Raw genomic sequence first — 20,349 nt, 5'->3', positions numbered from 1 at the left:
CCTGAGACTGGGACGGAGATTTGTCTTCCAACAAGACAATGATCCAAATCATAAAGCAAAATCTACAATGGAATGGTTCAAAAATAAACATATCCAGGTGTTAGAATGGCCAAGTCAAAGTCCAGACCTGAATCTAATCAAGAATCTGTGGAAAGAACTGAAAACTGCTGTTCACAAATGCTCTCCATCCAACCTCACTGAGCTCGAGCTGTTTTGCAAGGAGGAATGGGAAAAAATTTCAGTCTCTCGATGTGCAAAACTGATAGAGACATACCCCAAGCGACTTACAGCTGTAATCGCAGCAAAAGGTGGCGCTACAAAGTATTAACTTAAGGGGGCTGAATAATTTTGCACGCCCAATTTTTCAGTTTTTGATTTGTTAAAAAGGTTTGAAATATCCAATAAATGTCGTTCCACTTCATGATTGTGTCCCACTTGTTGTTGATTCTTCACAAAAAAATACAGTTTTATATCTTTATGTTTGAAGCCTGAAATGTAGCAAAAGGTTGCAAAGTTCAAGGGGGCCGAATGCTTTCGCAAGGCACTGTAGCTAGTAAATAATAAATTGGATTGCCGATGCTATCTATTGGCCAATGAGAGTGTAAGTGTGGACTTGGTGGACTGTATATTCTTTAGGTCAGCTTATACAGAGAGGCTTTGAAGCCACCGGTTGGCCGTATTGGCATTCCCCAGAAGGAGCAGTCCTCCATAGGAGATTAATGGAATTCCACAGTATTTCAATTCAATCTTTCAAGGACAAAATTACATGTGTTTAAGAAGTGTGTTACTGTAGTGGGGACAGTGAAGTGAGAACCTTCTAAAAATTCTACTTTAAAGAAAATATTTAGATATATTTTTTCATTTTTATTTGTATGTTTAGCTAACATAATATGCATTAAGGTGTCTGTAATAGAATAAACCGGTGAAAAACAAATGTATTTCTGTAGCTTCCTAAATATATATATTTTTTTACAATGATGGGGGTGCCAAGATGGAGGTGGCTTCAAAACAGAGCTCCCTGTTAGTCATCTAGTGTATATATAAACCATTGGTTCACACAGTGTAGAGAATGAGTCAAGCACCCTTGGCTCAAGTCCAGGTTGTGGATTCTATTCAACACATCGCTAAGCCATAGAGTACAGGGTCAGGGTCTATTTTTTATTTATTTCACCTTTATTTAACCAGGTAGGCAAGTTGAGAACAAGTTCTCATTTGCAACTGCGACCTGGCCAAGATAAAGCAAAGCAGTTCGACACATACAACAACACAGAGTTACACATGGAATAAACAAACATACAATCAATAATACAGTAGAAAAATCTATATACAGTATGTGCAAATGAGGTAGGATAAGAGAGGTAAGACAATAAATAGGCCATGGTGGCGAAGTAATTACAATATAGCAATTAAACACTGGAATGGTAGAATGTGCAGAAGATGAATGTGCAAGTAGAGATACTGGGGTGCAAAGGAGCAAGATAAATAAATAAATACAGTATGGGGATGAGGTAGGTTGGATGGGCTAATTACAGGTGAGCTATGTACAGGTGCAGAGATCTGTGAGCTGTTCTGACAGCTTGTGCTTAAAACAAATGAGGGAGGTAAGAGTCTCCAGCTTTAGTGATTTTTACTGTTCGTTCCAGTCATTGGCAGCAGAGAACTGAAAGGAGAGGCGGCCAAAGGAAGAATTGGCTTTGGGGTGACCAGTGAGATATACCTGCTGGAGCGCGTGCTACGGGTGGTATGGTGACCAATGAGCTGAGATAAGGCGGGGCTTTACCTAGCAGAGACTTGTAGCCAGTGGGTTATGCGACGAGTATGAAGCGAGGGCCAGCCAACGAGAGCTTACAAATCAAATCAAAGTTTATTTGTCACATGCTCCGAATACAACAGGTGTAGATCTTACAGTGAAATGCTTACTTAAAGGCTCTAAACAAAAGTGCAAAAAAAAAGGTATTTGGTGAACAATAGGTAGGTAAAGAAATAAAACAACAGTAAAAAGACAGGCTATATACAGTAGTGAGGCTATAAAAGTAGCGAGGCTACATACAGACACCGGTTAGTCAGGCTGATTGAGGTAGTATGTACATGTAGATATGGTTAAAGTGACTATGCATATATGATGAACAGAGTAGCAGTAGCGTAAAAGAGGGGTTGGCGGGTGGTGGGACACAATGCAGACAGCCCGGTTATCCACTGTGCGGGAGCACTGGTTGGTCAGCCCAATTGAGGTAGTATGTACATGAATGTATAGTTAAAGTGACTATGCATATATGATAAACAGAGAGTAGCAGCAGCGTAAAAAGAAGGGTTGGAGGGGGGCACACATTGCAAATAGTCCAGGTAGCCATTTGATTACCTGTTCAGGAGTCTTATGGCTTGGGGATAAAAACTGTCTGGAATCCTTTTTGTCCTAGACTTGGCACTCCGGTACCGCTTACCATGCGTTAGTAGAGAGAACAGTCTATGACTGGGGTGGCTGGGTAGTATATGGGGCTTTGGTGACCAAACGGATGGCACTGTGATAGACTGCATCCAATTTGTTGAGTAAAGTGTTGGAGGCTATTTTGTAAATGACATCGCTGAAGTTGAGGATCGGTAGGATGGTCAGTTTTATGAGGGTATGTTTGGCAGCATGAGTGAAGGATGCTTTGTTGCAAAATAGGAAGCTGATTCTAGATTTAATTTTGGATTGGAGATGTTTGATATGAGTCTGGAAGGAGAGTTTACAGTCTAACCAGACACCTAGGTATTTGTAGTTGTCCACATATTCTAAGACAGAACCGTCCAGAGTAGTGATGCTGGACGGGCGGGCAGGTGCGGGCAGCGATCGGTTGAAGAGCATGCATTTAGTTTTACTTGCATTTAAGAGCAGTTGGAGGCCACGGAAGGGGAGTTGTATGGCATTGAAGCTCATTCGGAGATTAAGTTAACACAGTGTGCAAAGAAGGGCAAGAGGTATACAGAATGGTGTCGTCTGCGTAGAGGTGGATCAAAGAATCACCAGCAGCAAGAGTGACAACATTGATGTATACAGAGAAGAGAGTCGGCCCGAGAATTGAACCCTGTGGCACCCTCATAGAGACTGCCAGAGGTCCGGACAACAGACCCTCCGATTTCACATACTGAACTCTGTCAGATAAGTAGTTGGTGAACCAGGTGAGGCAGTCATTTGAGAAACCAAGGCTGTTGAGTCTGCCAATAAGAATGCTGTGATTGACAGAGTCGAAAGCCTTAGCCAGGTTGATGAAGACGGCTGCACAGTAATGTCTCTTATCGATGGTGGTTATGATATCGTTTAGGACCTTGAGCGTGGCTGAGGTGTACCCATGACCAGCTCTGAAACCAGATTGCATAGTGGAGAAGGTACGGTGTGATTCGATATGGTCGGTTATCTGTTTGTTAACTTGGCTTTCGAAGACCTTAGAAAGGCAGGGTAGAATAGATATAGGTCTGTAGCAGTTTGGGTCTAGAGTGTCTCCCCCTTTGAAGAGGGGGATGACCGCGGCAGCTTTCCATTCTATGGGAATCTCAGACGATACATAAGAGAGGTTGAACAGGCTAGTAATAGGGCTTGCAACAATTTTGGCAGATAATTTTAGAAAGAGATGGTCCAGATTGTCTAGCCCGGCTGATTTGTAGGGGTCCAGATTTTGCAGCTCTTTCAGAACATCAGCTATCTGAATTTGGGTGAAGGTTACAGAAATGGATGTTACTGTTTCATCAGGGAGCCACAAAGATTAAGTAAACAAAGCTGAATTCACGTTACGTTTCATACAACCACAGAATAGAAAGAAGCGATTGAGTTTGTATTAAAATTTTGCATTGTTTAAAGTTGATAAATATCATTCATGCAAAGCAATGAGACTGGGGTGTAAGTATGCTTCTAGAATGATATGATCGAGTTGGCATGCATATGCCAACTTTGAAAGGTCAGACCCCGCACCACATTTGACCTAGACTCATTAAATTTAGTTCCTACACTTAGTTCCATACACTTCCGGCGCCGACAGAGATGGCCGCCTCGCTTCGCGTTCCTAGGAAACTATGCAGTTTTTTGTTTTTTTACGTGTTATTTCTTACACTAGTACCCCAGGTCATCTTAGGTTTCATTACATACAGCCGAGAAGAACTACTGAATATAAGATCAGCGTCAACTCACCATCAGTACGACCAAGAATATGTTTTTCGCGATGCGGATCCTGTGTTCTGCCTTACAACCAGTGTAACGGAGTGGATTACATGCAGCGACCCGAAAAAACGACTCAGAAAAAGAGGGAAACGAAGCGGTCTTCTGGTCAGACTCCGGAGACGGGCACATCGTGCACCACTCCCTAGCATTCTTCTCGCCAATGTCCAGTCTCTTGACAACAAGGTTGATGAAATCCGAGCAAGGGTAGCATTCCAGAGGGACATCAGAGACTGCAACGTTCTCTGCTTCACGGAAACATGGCTAACCGGAGAGACGCTATCCGAAGCGGTGCAGCCAGCGGGTTTCTCCACGCATCGCGCCGACAGAAACAAACATCTTTCTGGTAAGAAGAGGGGCGGGGCGTATGCCTTATGACTAACGTGACATGGTATGATGACAGAAACATACAGGAACTCAAATCCTTCTGTTCACCTGATTTAGAATTCCTCACAATCAAATGTAGACCGCATTATCTACCAAGAGAATTCTCTTCAATTATAATCACAGCCGTATATATCCCCCCAAGCAGACACATCGATGGCTCTGAACGAACTTTATTTAACTCTCTGCAAACTGGAAACGATTTATCCGGAGGCTGCATTCATTGTAGCTGGGGATTTTAACAAGGCTAATCTGAAAACAAGACTCCCTAAATTTTATCAGCATATCGATTGCGCAACCAGGGGTGGAAAGACCCTGGATCATTGTTACTCTAACTTCCGCGACGCATATAAGGCCCTGCCCCGCCCCCCTTTCGGAAAAGCTGACCACGACTCCATTTTGTTGATCCCTGCCTACAGACAGAAACTAAAACAAGAGGCTCCCACGCTGAGGTCTGTCCAACGCTGGTCCGACCAAGCTGACTCCACACTCCAAGACTGCTTCCATCACGTGGACTGGGAGATGTTTCGTATTGCGTCAGACAACAACATTGACGAACACGCTGATTCGGTGTGCGAGTTCATTAGAACGTGCGTTGAAGATGTCGTTCCCATAGCAACGATTAAAACATTCCCTAACCAGAAACCTTGGATTGATGGCAGCATTCGTGTGAAACTGAAGGCACGAACCACTGCTTTTAATCAGGGCAAGGTGTCTGGTAACATGGCTGAATACAAACAGTGCAGCTATTCCCTCCGCAAGGCTATCAAACAAGCTAAGCGCCAGTACAGAGACAAAGTAGAATCTCAATTCAACGGCTCAGACACAAGAGGCATGTGGCAGGGTCTACAGTCAATCACGGACTACAGGAAGAAACCCAGCCCAGTCACGGACCAGGATGTCTTGCTCCCAGGCAGACTAAATAACTTTTTTGCCCGCTTTGAGGACAATACAGTGCCACTGACACGGCCTGCAACGAAAACATGCGGTCTCTCCTTCACTGCAGCCGAAGTGAGTAAGACATTTAAACGTGTTAACCCTCGCAAGGCTGCAGGCCCAGACGGCATCCCCAGCCGCGCCCTCAGAGCATGCGCAGACCAGCTGGCCGGTGTGTTTACGGACATATTCAATCAATCCCTATACCAGTCTGCTGTTCCCACATGCTTCAAGAGGGCCACCATTGTTCCTGTTCCCAAGAAAGCTAAGGTAACTGAGCTAAACGACTACCGCCCCGTAGCACTCACATCCGTCATCATGAAGTGCTTTGAGAGACTAGTCAAGGACCATATCACCTCCACCCTACCTGACACCCTAGACCCACTCCAATTTGCTTACCGCCCAAATAGGTCCACAGACGATGCAATCTCAACCACACTGCACACTGCCCTAACCCATCTGGACAAGAGGAATACCTATGTGAGAATGCTGTTCATCGACTACAGCTCGGCATTCAACACCATAGTACCCTCCAAGCTCGTCATCAAGCTCGAGACCCTGGGTCTCGACCCCGCCCTGTGCAACTGGGTACTGGACTTCCTGACGGGCCGCCCCCAGGTGGTGAGGGTAGGCAACAACATCTCCTCCCCGCTGATCCTCAACACTGGGGCCCCACAAGGGTGCGTTCTGAGCCCCCTCCTGTACTCCCTGTTCACCCACGACTGCGTGGCCATGCACGCCTCCAACTCAATCATCAAGTTTGCGGACGACACAACAGTTGTAGGCTTGATTACCAACAACGACGAGACGGCCTACAGGGAGGAGGTGAGGGCCCTCGGAGTGTGGTGTCAGGAAAATAACCTCACACTCAACGTCAACAAAACTAAGGAGATGATTGTGGACTTCAGGAAACAGCAGAGGGAACACCCCCATCCACATCGATGGAACAGTAGTGGAGAGGGTAGCAAGTTTTAAGTTCCTCGGCATACACATCACAGACCAACTGAATTGGTCCACTCACACAGACAGCATCGTGAGGAAGGCGCAGCAGCGCCTCTTCAACCTCAGGAGGCTGAAGAAATTTGGCTTGTCACCAAAAGCACTCACAAACTTCTACAGATGCACAATCGAGAGCATCCTGGAGGGCTGTATCACCGCCTGGTATGGCAACTGCACCGCCCTCAACCGTAAGGCTCTCCAGAGGGTAGTGAGGTCTGCACAACGCATCTCCGGGGGCAAACTACCTGCCCTCCAGGACACCTACACCAACCGATGCTACAGGAAGGCCATAAAGATCATCAAGGACATCAACCACCCGAGCCACTGCCTGTTCACCCCGCTGTCATCCAGAAGGCGAGGTCAGTACAGGTGCATCAAAGCTGGGACCGAGAGACTGAAAAACAGCTTCTATCTCAAGGCCATCAGACTGTTAAACAGCCACCACTAACATTGAGTGGCTACTGCCAACACACTGTCAATGACACTGACTCTACTCCAGCCACTTTAATAATGGGAATTGATGGGAAATGATGTAAATATATCACTAGCCACTTTAAACAATGCTACCTTATATAATGTTACTTACCCTACATTATTCATCTCATATGCATACGTAGATACTGTACTCTATATCATCGACTGCATCCTTATGTAATACATGTATCACTAGCCACTTTAACTATGCCACTTGGTTTACATACTCATCTCATATGTATATACTGTACTCGATATCATCTACTGTATCTTGCCTATGCTGCTCTGTACCATCACTCATTCATATATCCTTATGTACATATTCTTTATCCCCTTACACTGTGTATAAGACAGTAGTTTTTTTGGAATTGTTAGTTAGATTACTTGTTCGTTATTACTGCATTGTCGGAACTAGAAGCACAAGCATTTCGCTACACTCGCATTAACATCTGCTAACCATGTGTATGTGACAAATAAAATTTGATTTGATTTGATTTGATTTAGGTCCCTCTCCTCACAAGGAACAAATTTGCCTCAAGAACCCATGAAGTCAGCCATGATGGATTTTCTGCAATTCAGAATTTTGTGAAGAACACTTAAAACGCTACTCCTCTAGCACCGTTTGACCGATCTGCGTGGCTGCTATTGACCAATGAACATTCACGTGTTGTGCCAAAAATTGGTACACATGTTCCAAACACTGTCAAGGCTCAACATATCAAAGCACATCTGGATCGACCACACAGTGGTGCAAAAAGGCACATTTTTGTATCTCTTGATCTGTTTGACTCAGAGTGATGAAATGTGGCACACATATGAGGCTTATGAGGCTAGCTAACCTGTAAGCTCATTGGCTCATAGTGTCCCTATTGTTTCAGCTAGAGATTTGGAACATAGTGCATTTGAAGACATTCATAGATGCTTATATACCTAATTTGGTTCCGATCGGTCTAGCGGTCCTGGAAAAGAAGACATTTAAAGTAGTCAACATCATTGAAAATGGTCCAAAATATACTGAACAAAAATATGAACGCAACATGCAAACAACTTCAGAAATGTTACTGAGTTACAGTTCATATAAGGAAATCAGTCAATTTAGATTCATTAATTATGCCCTTATCTATGGATTTCACAAGACTGGGCATAATTTATTTAAATAGACTGATTTCCTGATATGAACTTTTGCAGTTTTCGGTTCTGTTCCCTGAATCGGTTCCAGACCCTGGTTCTCTCCCATCACAGTCATTAAACTATTTAGCTGATTTAAAATCACCAATGGCCTCATAGTAACATCCTTGAGCAGTTTCATTCCTGTCCTACAGCTCAGTTCAGAAGGACGAGTGTATCTTTGAGGTGTCTGAGTGGTTTAATACATAATGCACAGCATAATTATTAACTAGACCATGCTTAATGAGATATTCAATGTCTGATTTGTTATTGTTACCCATCTATCAATCACTGTCCTTTTTATGAAGCTTTTGAAAAGCTCCCTGGTGCGAGCAGAGCACTGATTGGCCAGCTTATCATCCTCAGGAGGATGACATCATCCTCTATGAGGAAATAGCAAGCTTTTTTTTAAATGTTCTGATTCAAGTTTGAGGTGGGTTTAAAAACAGTTTTTTTCTGTCAAATTTATGCTTTGGCCACATGTGAGTATAAGATGAGTCAACAACATTATTTGGGTATGAGTTAACAGATGATTAACTTTTAAAAGTGAGATTTCCGCTGGACTGTTACTTTAAGGGCCGCAAAATGAACAGCAACTCTGGCCCTTTTGGAAAGTAAAAGTGCTCCTGAGTAGAATGGACCCCCTTTTACTGGGACACAATGTACAGGCAATTATGTACGGTGCAATATGAAAAGCATACTGAACATCATGCAATACTAATGGACTAAATAACAATGGGATTTAAATGTGTTTTCTAAAGTTGATTATTATAATATTAATATTATTATTAATATTGATATTACTATTATTATTAACAGTTGCATTATAAATAATGTTTTGTCATTTGGATGACTGTTGCTACCATAATAACAATCTAGTAATCATTACTTCTAATTCTGTAAAAAAATATTGTCAATGCTATATTCATTTTTTAAAATATTGTTAAACAACAATCTAAGTCTTCTAACATTTCCTAATAAAATGTTACGAATTTCGAACGTTTGTATTCTTTTTTACCATCTTCTTTGCAGGACTTTTATTTTGAAGAGAAATCGTTGAGGTCACGGCCTTATTCTTGCTTGGTCTTGCATATTCTTGCTGGCCTCTCAGAAGTATGACATTCTTCTTCCTCTTGCCCCTGCTTCCATCATGAACGCAATGGAAATGAGATTTTCCAAAGATGACACTTGGTAGCATAATGACAAAAAACAAAAACTGACTTTAGAACAGCAGCTACTTTTACAAGCAGCTTTCTTTATTTAAAAAAAAATAAATAATAATATATTTTTAAAAATCTCCGTTATTTTACCAGGTAAGTTGACTGAGAACACATTCTCATTTACAGCAACGGCCTGGGGAATAGTTACAGGGGAGAGGAGGGGGATGAATGAGCCAATTGTAAACTGGGGATTATTAGGTGACAGTGAATGGTTTGAGGGCCAGATTGGGAATTTAGCCAGGACACCGGGGTTAACACCCCTACTCTTACGATAAGTGCCATGGGATCTTTAATGACCTCAAGAGAGTCAGGACACCCATTTCCACCCACGTCCCATCCGAAAGACGGCACCCTACACAGGGCAGTGTCCCCAATCACTGCCCTGGGGCATTGGGATCTTCCTCATTGGTTCAAATAATTGATTTCAAAATGTGCATATGCCATCTAATGTCTTGTAGTGGAAATGAGAGGCCTACAATATTATATTTAGAAAATCTTTGTTGACTTTGAAAATATATAGCAGAGTAGCCAGAACATAACTCTTAACTCAGCCCCTGCGACTGTCAGTCCAACATACACCAATACACCAAGTGGTCTGAATGTCTGCGACTGTCAGTCCAACAGTCCAACTAGGTTGTTGTGTTGTACTCAGGTCGCTACATTATACACTGTCATTTGGGGGAAGGTATACTACAGTATACTATTGTATAAATACTATAGTATTCACTTTAGTGTTTTTGCTGATTTTACTGTTGTATACTGTAATAATTTGTGTAGTATTTACTGTAGTATACTGTAGTATGTACAGTTAACTTTAGTATAAAGACTGTAGTAAAATAACTACAGTATACACTATAGTAATTAAATGTGTTTTTGCGGCTTGAAGTACACTATTATTTACTGCAGTGTTTTTGCAGACTTTACTGTAGTATTTACTATATTGTTTTTGTTTTATTATCTTTGACATAGAAGTGGAAGCTTTCTCCTTCAGGAAACCTACGGGAGAAAAACTAATAGAGCAAGTTTTCCATATCCTGTAGGTATGTCAGACTGGGGCCTGACTAGATAGTTCAGAGCTTCTGATCTGTTCTATAACTTTGGGGCGGCAGGTAGCCAAATGGTGGCCACTGGGGCTAAGCTGCCTGCCATCCAGCACCTCTACACCAGGCGGTGTCAGAGGAAGTCCCTAAAAATTGTCAAAGAACCCAGCCACTCCAGTCATAGACTGTTCTCTCTACTATCGCATGGCAAGCGGTACAGGAGTGCCAAGTCTGGACAAAAAGGCTTCTCAACTATTTTTATCCCCAAGCCATAAGACTCCTGAAAATGTATCAAATTGCTATCCGGGCTTTTTGCATTGTGTGCCACCCCCCAACCCCTCTTTTACGCTGCTGCTACTCTTTGTTTATCATATATGCATAGTCACTTTAACTATACATTCATGTACAAACTACCTCAATTAGCCCGACCAACCAGTGCCCCGCACATTGGCTAATGGGGCTACCTGCATTGTGTCCCGCCACCCACCACCCACCACCCGCTAACCCCTCTTTTACGCTACTGCTACTCTCTGTTTATCATATATGCATAGTCACTTTAACCATATCTACATGTACATACTACCTAAATCAGCCCAACTAACCGGTGCCTGTATATAGCCTCGCTACTGTTATAGCCTCGCTACTGTATATAGCCTCGCTACTGTATATAGCCTCGCTACTGTTATTTTTCACTGTCTTTTTAATGTTGTTTTTATTTCTTTACTGAACTATTGTCACCTAATACCTTTTTTAAAGAAATTGCGCTGTTGGTTAGAGCCTGTAAGTAAGCATTTCATTGTAAGGTCTACACTTGTTGTATGCAGCGCACGTGACAAATAAACTTTGATTTGATTTGATTTGGTTAGAGCGTTGGGCCAGTAACCGAAAGGTTGCAAGATCGAATCCCTGAGCTGACAAGGTAAAAATCCCTCGTTCTGCCCCTGAACAAGGCAGTTAACCCACTTTTCCTAGGCCGTCATTGTAAATAAGAATTTGTTCTTAACTGATTTGCCTAGTTAAATAAAGGTTCAATTAAAATAACTGTACTTCTTCTTCGATGAGGTTTAATGGCGGTTGGCATCCAATATATGTTGCATTACCCCAACCTCCTGTACTTTGCTTGAAAATTAAAATAACTCAACAAATAACCTACAATTTAACACTACACTAACTAAATACCCACCACCCTACTCCACTATTTAAATCTATTTAGTCCTACCTCAGGCTAACAATCTGAAAGGCTAGGACAACACAACCCTGTAACTCTTCTGACGTCAAGTCTTGTATACCCAAATACCTCTCTGCAGCTGCCACCACAACCTACATTTTTTATGACTTACGTTCCATTGCTGCAGTACAGTAGATAACCATTGCTATAAACGCTAAAAATCCAATCTTGCTGAAGCATATATCACTTGTTGGCCTATCCCTCTGTACTGGTACAGATATACTACTCACACCACTCCTCTCAGGATCCCTCCCCGTTGACCCATCTTCATCGACTTTCTTCACTGCCTCGGAATACATCGACTTCTGCACTGCTCTCACCCTGGAAACCTCAACCTGCCTCGCTCACACCAGACATTTCTGATCCACAGCCCATGGGCACCCCTATAACTAACACATACCACTTTCCCCAATGCTATACATCCCTTTGTCTCATGACTTCTGCACACTTATCACAGCTAGGAACCTCCCTCCTACACAGTGCTGCCACATGCCCATAAGCTTGACAGCTGTAACAACGTAATGTATTCGGCACAAAAGCTTGTACAGGACAACATAAATACAATAACATCACTTTGTCAGGAAAAGGCAACATCACAACTCAAAAGAACAGACGACTCTTCTGTTTCACCACTCACGCCACCCTGTCTGCGTCGCACCAAACGACGAGCATCACAAACACCGGGAATCTTCCCTTTCAGTTGATCAACTTTCACATGTATCACTACCCCAGTAATCACTCCTTTCAATGGCGCCCTTTTCTTGAGAGCAAAACAATTCACATCGCTTGTCCCCATTTATTTAACCCGGAACGCCTGCTCCCTCTGACCTGCAGAAATATAAACAATTATCACAAGACCACTTCTGGTAACCCTCACCGATTCCACTGCACCCAACTCTGTTTTCACCTACCCTGAAACCACAAATGGATCAGCCAAAAGGCAAGGGTCCACTTTTTCCAAAAATGTCAGTCCTACCGTCACAGACTGATATTTATCCTGACCCTTCGTGCCTAGGGCTCTGAGAACTTCACCACACCTAACCCTCCAATACTTCGCCCTCCTCCTGTCTTCGATCCAGCGTACAGCTCACTCTGCTTACACTTTCTGACATTCTTCTTTATAGAAGCCATTTTTAACTGATTCAAGCTCACCCTCTTCCTCCTTCGCTCTTTTTGACCTCCTCTGCCTCCTCCGTATTCCAAGTATACAGCTTCTTATGATAACACTGCACTTCTCCTGACATACCTCGTGTTTGTGCCTTCTTAAGGGACCATTTTCCTTCTAGAACTGTAGGGAACACAATAAATGGTATGTACTTAGCATATAGGTTTCTCACTTCTGAGTGGCACAAATTGTGATATGGGGGAATGGGCAGGGTATATGCAAATTAAATACTGTAATATTTACTATAGTTTCATTGTAGTGTTTTTGTGGACTGTAGTGTTTTTGCGGACATTACTGTAATATTTACTACATTGTTTTTTTTAATAGATAATACTGTAGTATTTACTATAGTATTCTACAGTATACTACAACATTCTATAGTAAGTACTACACATGATCGAGGGATACTGCAGTGTGTAGTATATTATTCCACAATATACTACAACATTCTAAAGTAAGCACTACACAATCAAGGGGTACTACAGTGTGTAGTATACCATACTACAGTTTACTACTCTATTCTATAGTAAGTAATGTAGCAATTATTCTAAAGTAAAGTGAGGTATTTTTCAATATCGGTACTACAATAAGTAATAACAACTGTTTACTTGTTTATATTCATGTACCTGTATTCATATTTCATGTTCATCACAACGTTGCAAGTGGTAGCCAATCACAGTTGCTTGTATTAAACAGAAATACAGATGTTTTCAAATACGTGTAGGCTTCTACGAATGGTGTTGTATTGTCCGCGCATGCGCAATTTGCGGTCGAAGAACCCACTATTTGGCAGGAAGACGGAGCTTCCCGCGTCCCCATCCACATTTCCAGATCACTATTTGGTAGAAAGCGGGATAGGTGGGACTCGGCCATAGGATTTGGGTTGTATGCAAACGGAGCCAGAGGAAAAGCGAGATGGGATCAATTTAGATGTACAATTCATCGGGTAAGCAACCCTCAAACTAATCACTCGATTGGTAATCAAATGCATTGATTCAGACGACCACTAACTACACTAGTTCATTGGGAGGTATGCATGTGCATGAGCAATTTGTGTATAAACCTGCTTTGTTGTTTGCATTTCAAATGCATGTCAGACAGACCCAAACCTTCCCCTCCTTTGTTCGCTTGCGCTGGTTTTGATGCGGGGTTTGTATATACTGGTGCAACATGGCTGACATTGAGGTACCATACCTCCTCAGTTAAAATCCAGTCAATCCGCCTATTTGACAATCAAGCGAATCGGTGCTTCAGGATGCACATGTATGCAACGTCAAGCAACATATTTCCTCCCTTTGACTTTATTCATTGTAAACTAAATGACAATCCTATACTTTCTTGGGTCACTCTAGAGCATCTTGAGTAGTTTTACTTAGCTTGAACTGCTTGCCATTTCTGTTAAATAAAAGTATACAACAGTGAGTTCGAGGCAATGAGACGAACGTTATTTCAATGTTACCTGTAGGTAAGTAATGTTTGAAAAAACATGTCTGAAGGGGGCGGGTCTAATCCTAGTCTACTAAAAAATAATTTCTGCTGTCTGGATAGAAAAAAAACCGGGGGGGTGTAAATCCCTATTGTTTATACATTTTCAGGAAATACAGCCTATGCTGTCTATTTTCATAAGTATACATTATTCTATTACACCTAACGTTGTAGAAATGACATCAGAATTGTGACAAATTGAGCCAAGATGGGCCTACTTTCTCTATGGACCACTAATAGTAAATTGAGTCTGATTGACCTGTGTTGGTAGGCCTACTTGGTCTCTACTGTAATTATGACTCGTTGAACATGGTGTGCAAGACTAAGCCACCCTGCAAAAACAAAAAATTATATATTGTTCTGCAATTGTTTTTAGGCAGCTACTGGTGCTATATATGATTGTATAAAAGGCAGGTCTATAGCACACGAGTCAGCATGACTGAATAGGTTCATAACAGTTACATTTGCAATGAGATACTTGCTAGTTAGGACATTTTCTACCCCAAAGTCATTCTTCATCATAATGTTGCCATGTTTAACACATGCTCATTTTTCAACAGTTTGAACTGCCACATTAAGTGTTCCTGCCCTGGAGGGGAGTGATCCTCCCACCTGGGGCCACCACCTGCACACTGTCCTTCTTTCTCCTGATTACCTAGTAGAGACATTGTCACCCTAGTCTGGCAGCCTGGCTGCTTACCTACATGTATATCAATGAAGACCCCATTTGGGAAGAGGCCAGGCCAGCGCCCCAGAGCTGATGGGGGTGAGACACAGGGAATGCAGGAATGTTACACATTACATATAGCCTGCTACACTATATGGCTGTAATTTTGAAGATATAAATATGATACAGTAATAAATACTGATTGGAGAGATTTCATGCACACATTTGTTTTGTCCTTTTAGGGAATATTGGGGTATCTGCAAATATGATGAAGAAGAAAAATTCCCACAAGTAAGTTCTCTCATTGTGTAGACACAGCATAAGACCAAAAGCAGGTTGGCTTACAAACTGATACTACATAGATTGATTTGACATTCATTTACATATTGCTGTCCTTGACTCTCAAATTGGGATCTCTATAGGAAGCAAAAGAATAATGTTGGTCCAAGCAAGCCTATTGCCCAACCCAGACGAAACATAGTGGGTTGCAGGATAACACACCAGTGGAAGGAAGACTCCAAGGTTTCCCAGTGGAAAGGAACAGTTCTCGACCAAGTCCCTGTTAACCCCTCTCTCTACCTAATCAAGTATGATGGATTTGACTGCATCTATGGACTTGAGCTTCACAAAGATGAGCGGGTGCAAGGCCTGGAGGTTTTACCAGACCGAGTTGGTATGTGTTGTGAAGACATGACAAAAATCTGCTTTGCTCTGCCATAAAAAGCATATTACTCTTATGTCTGTTCAGTATGGTATAACCAATGTACTTATGTGCTTGATGTGTGTTTGATCATGCATACCTTATATCACAGATTAGTAAATATGTCTTTTCATAGCCATATTAGCTGTCCATTTGAAAGTGCTCTCTGTATTGTAGCTCCAGCTCGTGTCAGCGATTCCCAGCTAGCAGAAACCATGATAGGTAAAGCAGTGGAGCACATGTTTGAGCAAGATGAAGGACCAAAGGAGGAGTGGAGGGGCATGGTGCTAGCACAGGCTCCCATTATGAACACATGGTTCTACATCACTTACGAAAAGGACCCTGTTTTGTACATGTACCAACTCTTGGATGACTACAAAGAGGGGGATCTCCGGATAATGCCTGATTCAAGTGAGAGTCCATCAGAAATGATCTTCAGTGTTTAAAATGTAGACATTGAGTACATTTACATGCACAGTAATAGTTTGGTATTAAACTGATTATGGCAGCAGGCAGATTATGCAATAGTCATGTAAACACCTTACACTGCTTATTTTAATCAGTATAAGCTCAAAATTGAAGTAAGCATACACAGATTAGAACACAGTTTTCTGAGCAATCTTTTGAATTATTAGGACATGTAAACAGCTTAATCGGTGTTCCGGTGGTGTATTTGATCTGCGCCTGTGCCAGCACCAGGTAGTGGGAGTGAAGTGAGTTCTGAAAGTATGCGTCTTATAAATAGTTTTCACATACAAACTTTTGTCTGAACACAGAATCAAATATATTTTTATTGCAGATTTTTCTGCACTTATCAAAAGGCCTATCAGTAGCCTGATTTCAGATGTGTACATATGTAAACAGGATTATTAGGGAAATCGTTCTTCTTGCAAAGCATGTAAACATTTTAAACAAACTATTATATTAACCTATCCACAATAATCACATTATTGTGTGCATGTAACCGTGCTCATTGTTTAATGTCTCTATCTCTTTTAAAAAACAACATGTCATTCTAAATTGTTTTACTGTAGATACAATCATACTACATAGATGTAGTCAACCAATTATCTCACTAAAGCTGGTAATATTCTATGCTTTTGCAGATGACTCGCCTCCAGCAGAGAGAGAGCCTGGAGAAGTGGTGGATAGCCTTGTTGGCAAACAAGTGGAGTATGCCAAAGAGGATGGCGGCAAAAGGACTGGCATGGTTATCCATCAGGTTGAAGCCAAACCCTCTGTTTATTTCATCAAGTTTGATGACGACTTTCACATCTACGTCTACGATTTAGTAAAAACGTCTTAGGGCATAGGCATTGAGAAAATCATTGATCCACAGACCTTGGCAAATGTTCTGACGTTTCTTTGAAACAACATACATTTCCATTCAAAATGGACAATTCCTTCACAGGCTGCAAATGTGGAACTTGTCGTTTCCTGTGTCAATGCTTCCAATGCGAAATCTTTTAGTGTACTTTGTTTCAAGTCCACTCTGTTTCTAAAAGAAGGGAGACCTCAGCAGATTTCGGCATGTCTGAACATTTACACTGTTCAATTGGGCCAGATGCCATGTGCGACATGGTTTATGAATGTAAAATGCGGGAAGAAAAAAATCATTGCGCTGGTAATATGGGTCAGATCTTTAACTTTAGTTTTCACTGTATTAATGGTGCAAGCATGACGCTAACTAATCTGCACTCTGGAAACAATGTTACAGTGACACTTTATCATTACAGCAATTATTAAAAATATATATATATATTGGATTATAATTATTTCGCACAGTGCTCCCAAATTAAAACTCCAGGTCGCACAGCAAAATATTTAGTTGCATACCTTAGAACCCTGCTTGCAGCATTTTGAATTTTAACTAATTCTCACCTAAAAAGAACCATGTCATGGTTCTTTTACGAGAGAATTGTTGTATTGTTAACACATGATTCAATTGTTCACCTTGTGTTACTGAAGCCTACGTCACTGTTGTCCTATGCAGCTCTTCTGATGCTGCTGCAGGTTTACTTACCGCTACTACAGTCACTCTTGTGTACAAAGATCAGCTCCTGCCTAACCTCAATGTAGTATTATTGATAAGACATCTTGACGGTCTGCAACGGGTCTCTGAACCATGTGCACCTGGATATACTTTGGTCAAAATGCTAGATCCTTGATGGCCCCTTCATGATTTCCGAGGTGTGGAAATCATCATATGCTGCCAATGGCTGTGGGAGGCATCAGGGCATTTAACATTTTACATTACTGTTGTGCTGTATTGTGTGCAATGTCAGTTCCACTTCTGAAAAGCAGACTTGTGTTTTCATGTTTATAGCTAAATGTAAGTTGATGTGAGTTGCATGTCAGTTTGTTCTTTTCAAGGTTATGAGCTTATGTAAACTGTGACATTTATTTTGTTGTTTTTGTACCATGCATTACAGAAACCAGTTGACTGGTAATGCTAAGTGAGTGCCAACTAATGGTGCCAGTGTTGTACAGCATTTAATGGGTAACATTTCTAAATAAATCAGTTCTCTGTTTTTTGTTTTTGTTTTTTCCACAAAAACATGGCTTATTTGTATGTATCAACAAAGAGCTTGCCTTATTTGATTGGGAGAAATGTGTGTGCATGTAAGGATGGAGCTTGTGTGTACATATTCAGTCACAGTGGTTGTATGTCAAAATAGGACTAACATATTTTGAGTTGAAATGGAAGAGAATTTAGATCTAGCTAAGGGACCAGTAGTGAAGTCCTGTTAATACATCAATATAGAGGTAAAATGTGTTCTTAAAGGCATTGTGTGTTCTACATTCAGTTAATATACCTAATGCATTATTTTTGAATAATGAAAATGGTTACAGTTTGTCATTTGGCACAAACACTTTAACGTTACATAATTCTGTAAGGACATTTTATAATTAAAGACTACTCTGAATATTAAAACAAGTATGTCATATGTTTTAATGTTATTTAAGAATGTTATGTTTAATTTTAACATAACCTTGGAAGATTGTCGATTGTTTGTGTAGCTGGGTGTAGTAGTCCAAATGGGGTCCATGGAAAAGCTCTCATAACATTGAGTGTTGCAAAACACAAATACTAGCTAGCCATTCCCTCTGTCATGCTAACTCTGAGAAATACTTAGCAATAGAATTACATATAGAATATGAATTATAGGATTGCTGTGTATTTAGCTGCAAGATATTGTCAAACTTGTATAATTTATTAGATGATTACTTTATCAATACTTTAGCACATCATGAGCGAAAACAATATAGTCAAGGAACTAGGCCCTCAGATCCGGTTCTGCCACTTGTCACTTTTACGTGTGCCATCGTAGGGTAAGGCTGAGAGGAAGGATGTCATGTTTCTTGTTTTTCAGATCCTAATCTTGTCTCACTTGAGTTTTCTTAGGCACTAGTGCTGCATTCATAACAAAGTGAGAAAGTGGTCTTTACCACATACGACTGGGGGGAAAACACTTGAACGCCCCTCCAACTGGTAATTACTAGTGGGAAACTCATCTGCCAACACTGAGCACTGACTTCTCCCACATGCTGACCATGTCACCTACTATGAAATTACAACAAAACTTTATTTATGAAAAGTAATCTATTAATTCGTTTTTTTTAGCACCATAATTTCTTTACAAGCATGATAGTTGTACTTTTGGTTATGGTTGACACTAGGTTGTTGGCCATTAGCCAATCAGCGTTTCTCAACGACTTCAGAGCATGTGAATGCATCCAACTGGTATTTACAACTTCCCAATTGTAATTAACCCCTTCCCGCTTGGTTATGAACGAGCATAAAAACAAGTAAATAAGAAACCTCTTTCTTCCATAGCATGAGGTCTTATAATGTAAAGAAGACGTGTCACTGATTTTACACCTCTCTAAACCCTTTAGATCTAGGGAGGAGGGGCTATTGGTCGATTTGGATGTCAAAGGACAGAGCAACTACACATATTATCCATTATATTGACCAGATACTCTACTAGCCACTCTAACAATGAAAATACATGTCTTAAAAAAATAGAGGCAGTCGGGAGGAGGCAAGATCAGGTGGGCACATTCTAGCCAATGAGAGAGCATATACTCGCGTGAAAAACAGGCTCAACGGTGCCCATTAGTTACTACAGCCAAAGTCAAAATAGTCTGTAAAATTCATAAAAACGAAAATGTGATTTTTATTTGAGGTTAGTGTTAGGCATAAGGTTAACAGTGAGGTTAAGGTTTCAAATCACAATTTAAGAAGATAAATTGTGAAAATAGGCGAGGTGTATGACTTTATGACTGTGGTAACTAATGACGACGAGGCACAACTCCGATAAATGTTTTTCCTCAAAGTTTACGAGTCCCAGATTTATCAGTAAACTCTAAACATCCTAATCATTACGAAACATATATTTGATCAAATAAGCCACACATAGCAAATAAGCCATTACATGTGTTGTTAACCAAATTCACTTTCATTGACCTCCATACAAAAACTAAAAAACGGCACCTGCTGGAGAAAGATTTTTTCGCTCTCGCTTCGCCTTTTCCTCTCTGCTAACTATATCCAATGTCCCAGAATGCATCATTTATGAATATATTATAATGCGAACTACTGACGGTTTGCTGTACTTTATTGGAAATTCACAAACATTTTAGCTTATTTCATGTTGAGAAATTGTAATTATATTTTTGTACTGATCGTTG

At 41.1% G+C, this 20,349-nt stretch overlaps 1 protein-coding gene across 2 annotated transcripts; it reads left to right on the top strand.

The window, feature by feature from the left end:
* Positions 1-13,584: 13,584 nt before the first annotated feature.
* Positions 13,585-18,185, top strand: spinb (spindlin b). Of its 2 annotated transcripts, XM_024418393.2 has the most exons (7): positions 13,585-13,748; positions 14,848-15,053; positions 15,197-15,245; positions 15,377-15,627; positions 15,832-16,065; positions 16,290-16,367; positions 16,761-16,939. In XM_024418393.2, exons 2-6 carry the CDS (start codon positions 15,002-15,004, stop codon positions 16,355-16,357), a joined length of 654 nt encoding a protein of 217 aa, XP_024274161.1. In that variant the 5' UTR covers positions 13,585-13,748; positions 14,848-15,001; the 3' UTR covers positions 16,358-16,367; positions 16,761-16,939. The 2 variants fall into 2 exon arrangements, with proteins under 2 accessions (XP_024274161.1, XP_024274160.1); XM_024418392.2 differs by lacking the exon at positions 16,290-16,367 and having other exon boundaries at positions 13,590-13,748; positions 16,761-18,185.
* The last annotated feature ends 2,164 nt before the right edge of the window (positions 18,186-20,349 follow it).

The sequence above is a fragment of the Oncorhynchus tshawytscha genome, linkage group LG04, assembly GCF_018296145.1.
Source record: "Oncorhynchus tshawytscha isolate Ot180627B linkage group LG04, Otsh_v2.0, whole genome shotgun sequence".
Classification (NCBI taxonomy): domain Eukaryota; kingdom Metazoa; phylum Chordata; class Actinopteri; order Salmoniformes; family Salmonidae; genus Oncorhynchus; species Oncorhynchus tshawytscha.
This window is presented reverse-complemented; position numbering and strand designations above follow the sequence as displayed.

Coding starts and splice junctions, on each gene's coding strand:
- spinb (XM_024418392.2), top strand. CDS start 15,002: ATGAAGACCCCATTTGGGAAGAGGCCAGGCCAGCGCCCCAGAGCTGAT. Junction 15,628..15,831: donor GGTTTTACCAGACCGAGTTG/GTATGTGTTGTG, acceptor TCTGTATTGTAG/CTCCAGCTCGTGTCAGCGAT. Junction 16,066..16,760: donor CCGGATAATGCCTGATTCAA/GTGAGAGTCCAT, acceptor ATGCTTTTGCAG/ATGACTCGCCTCCAGCAGAG.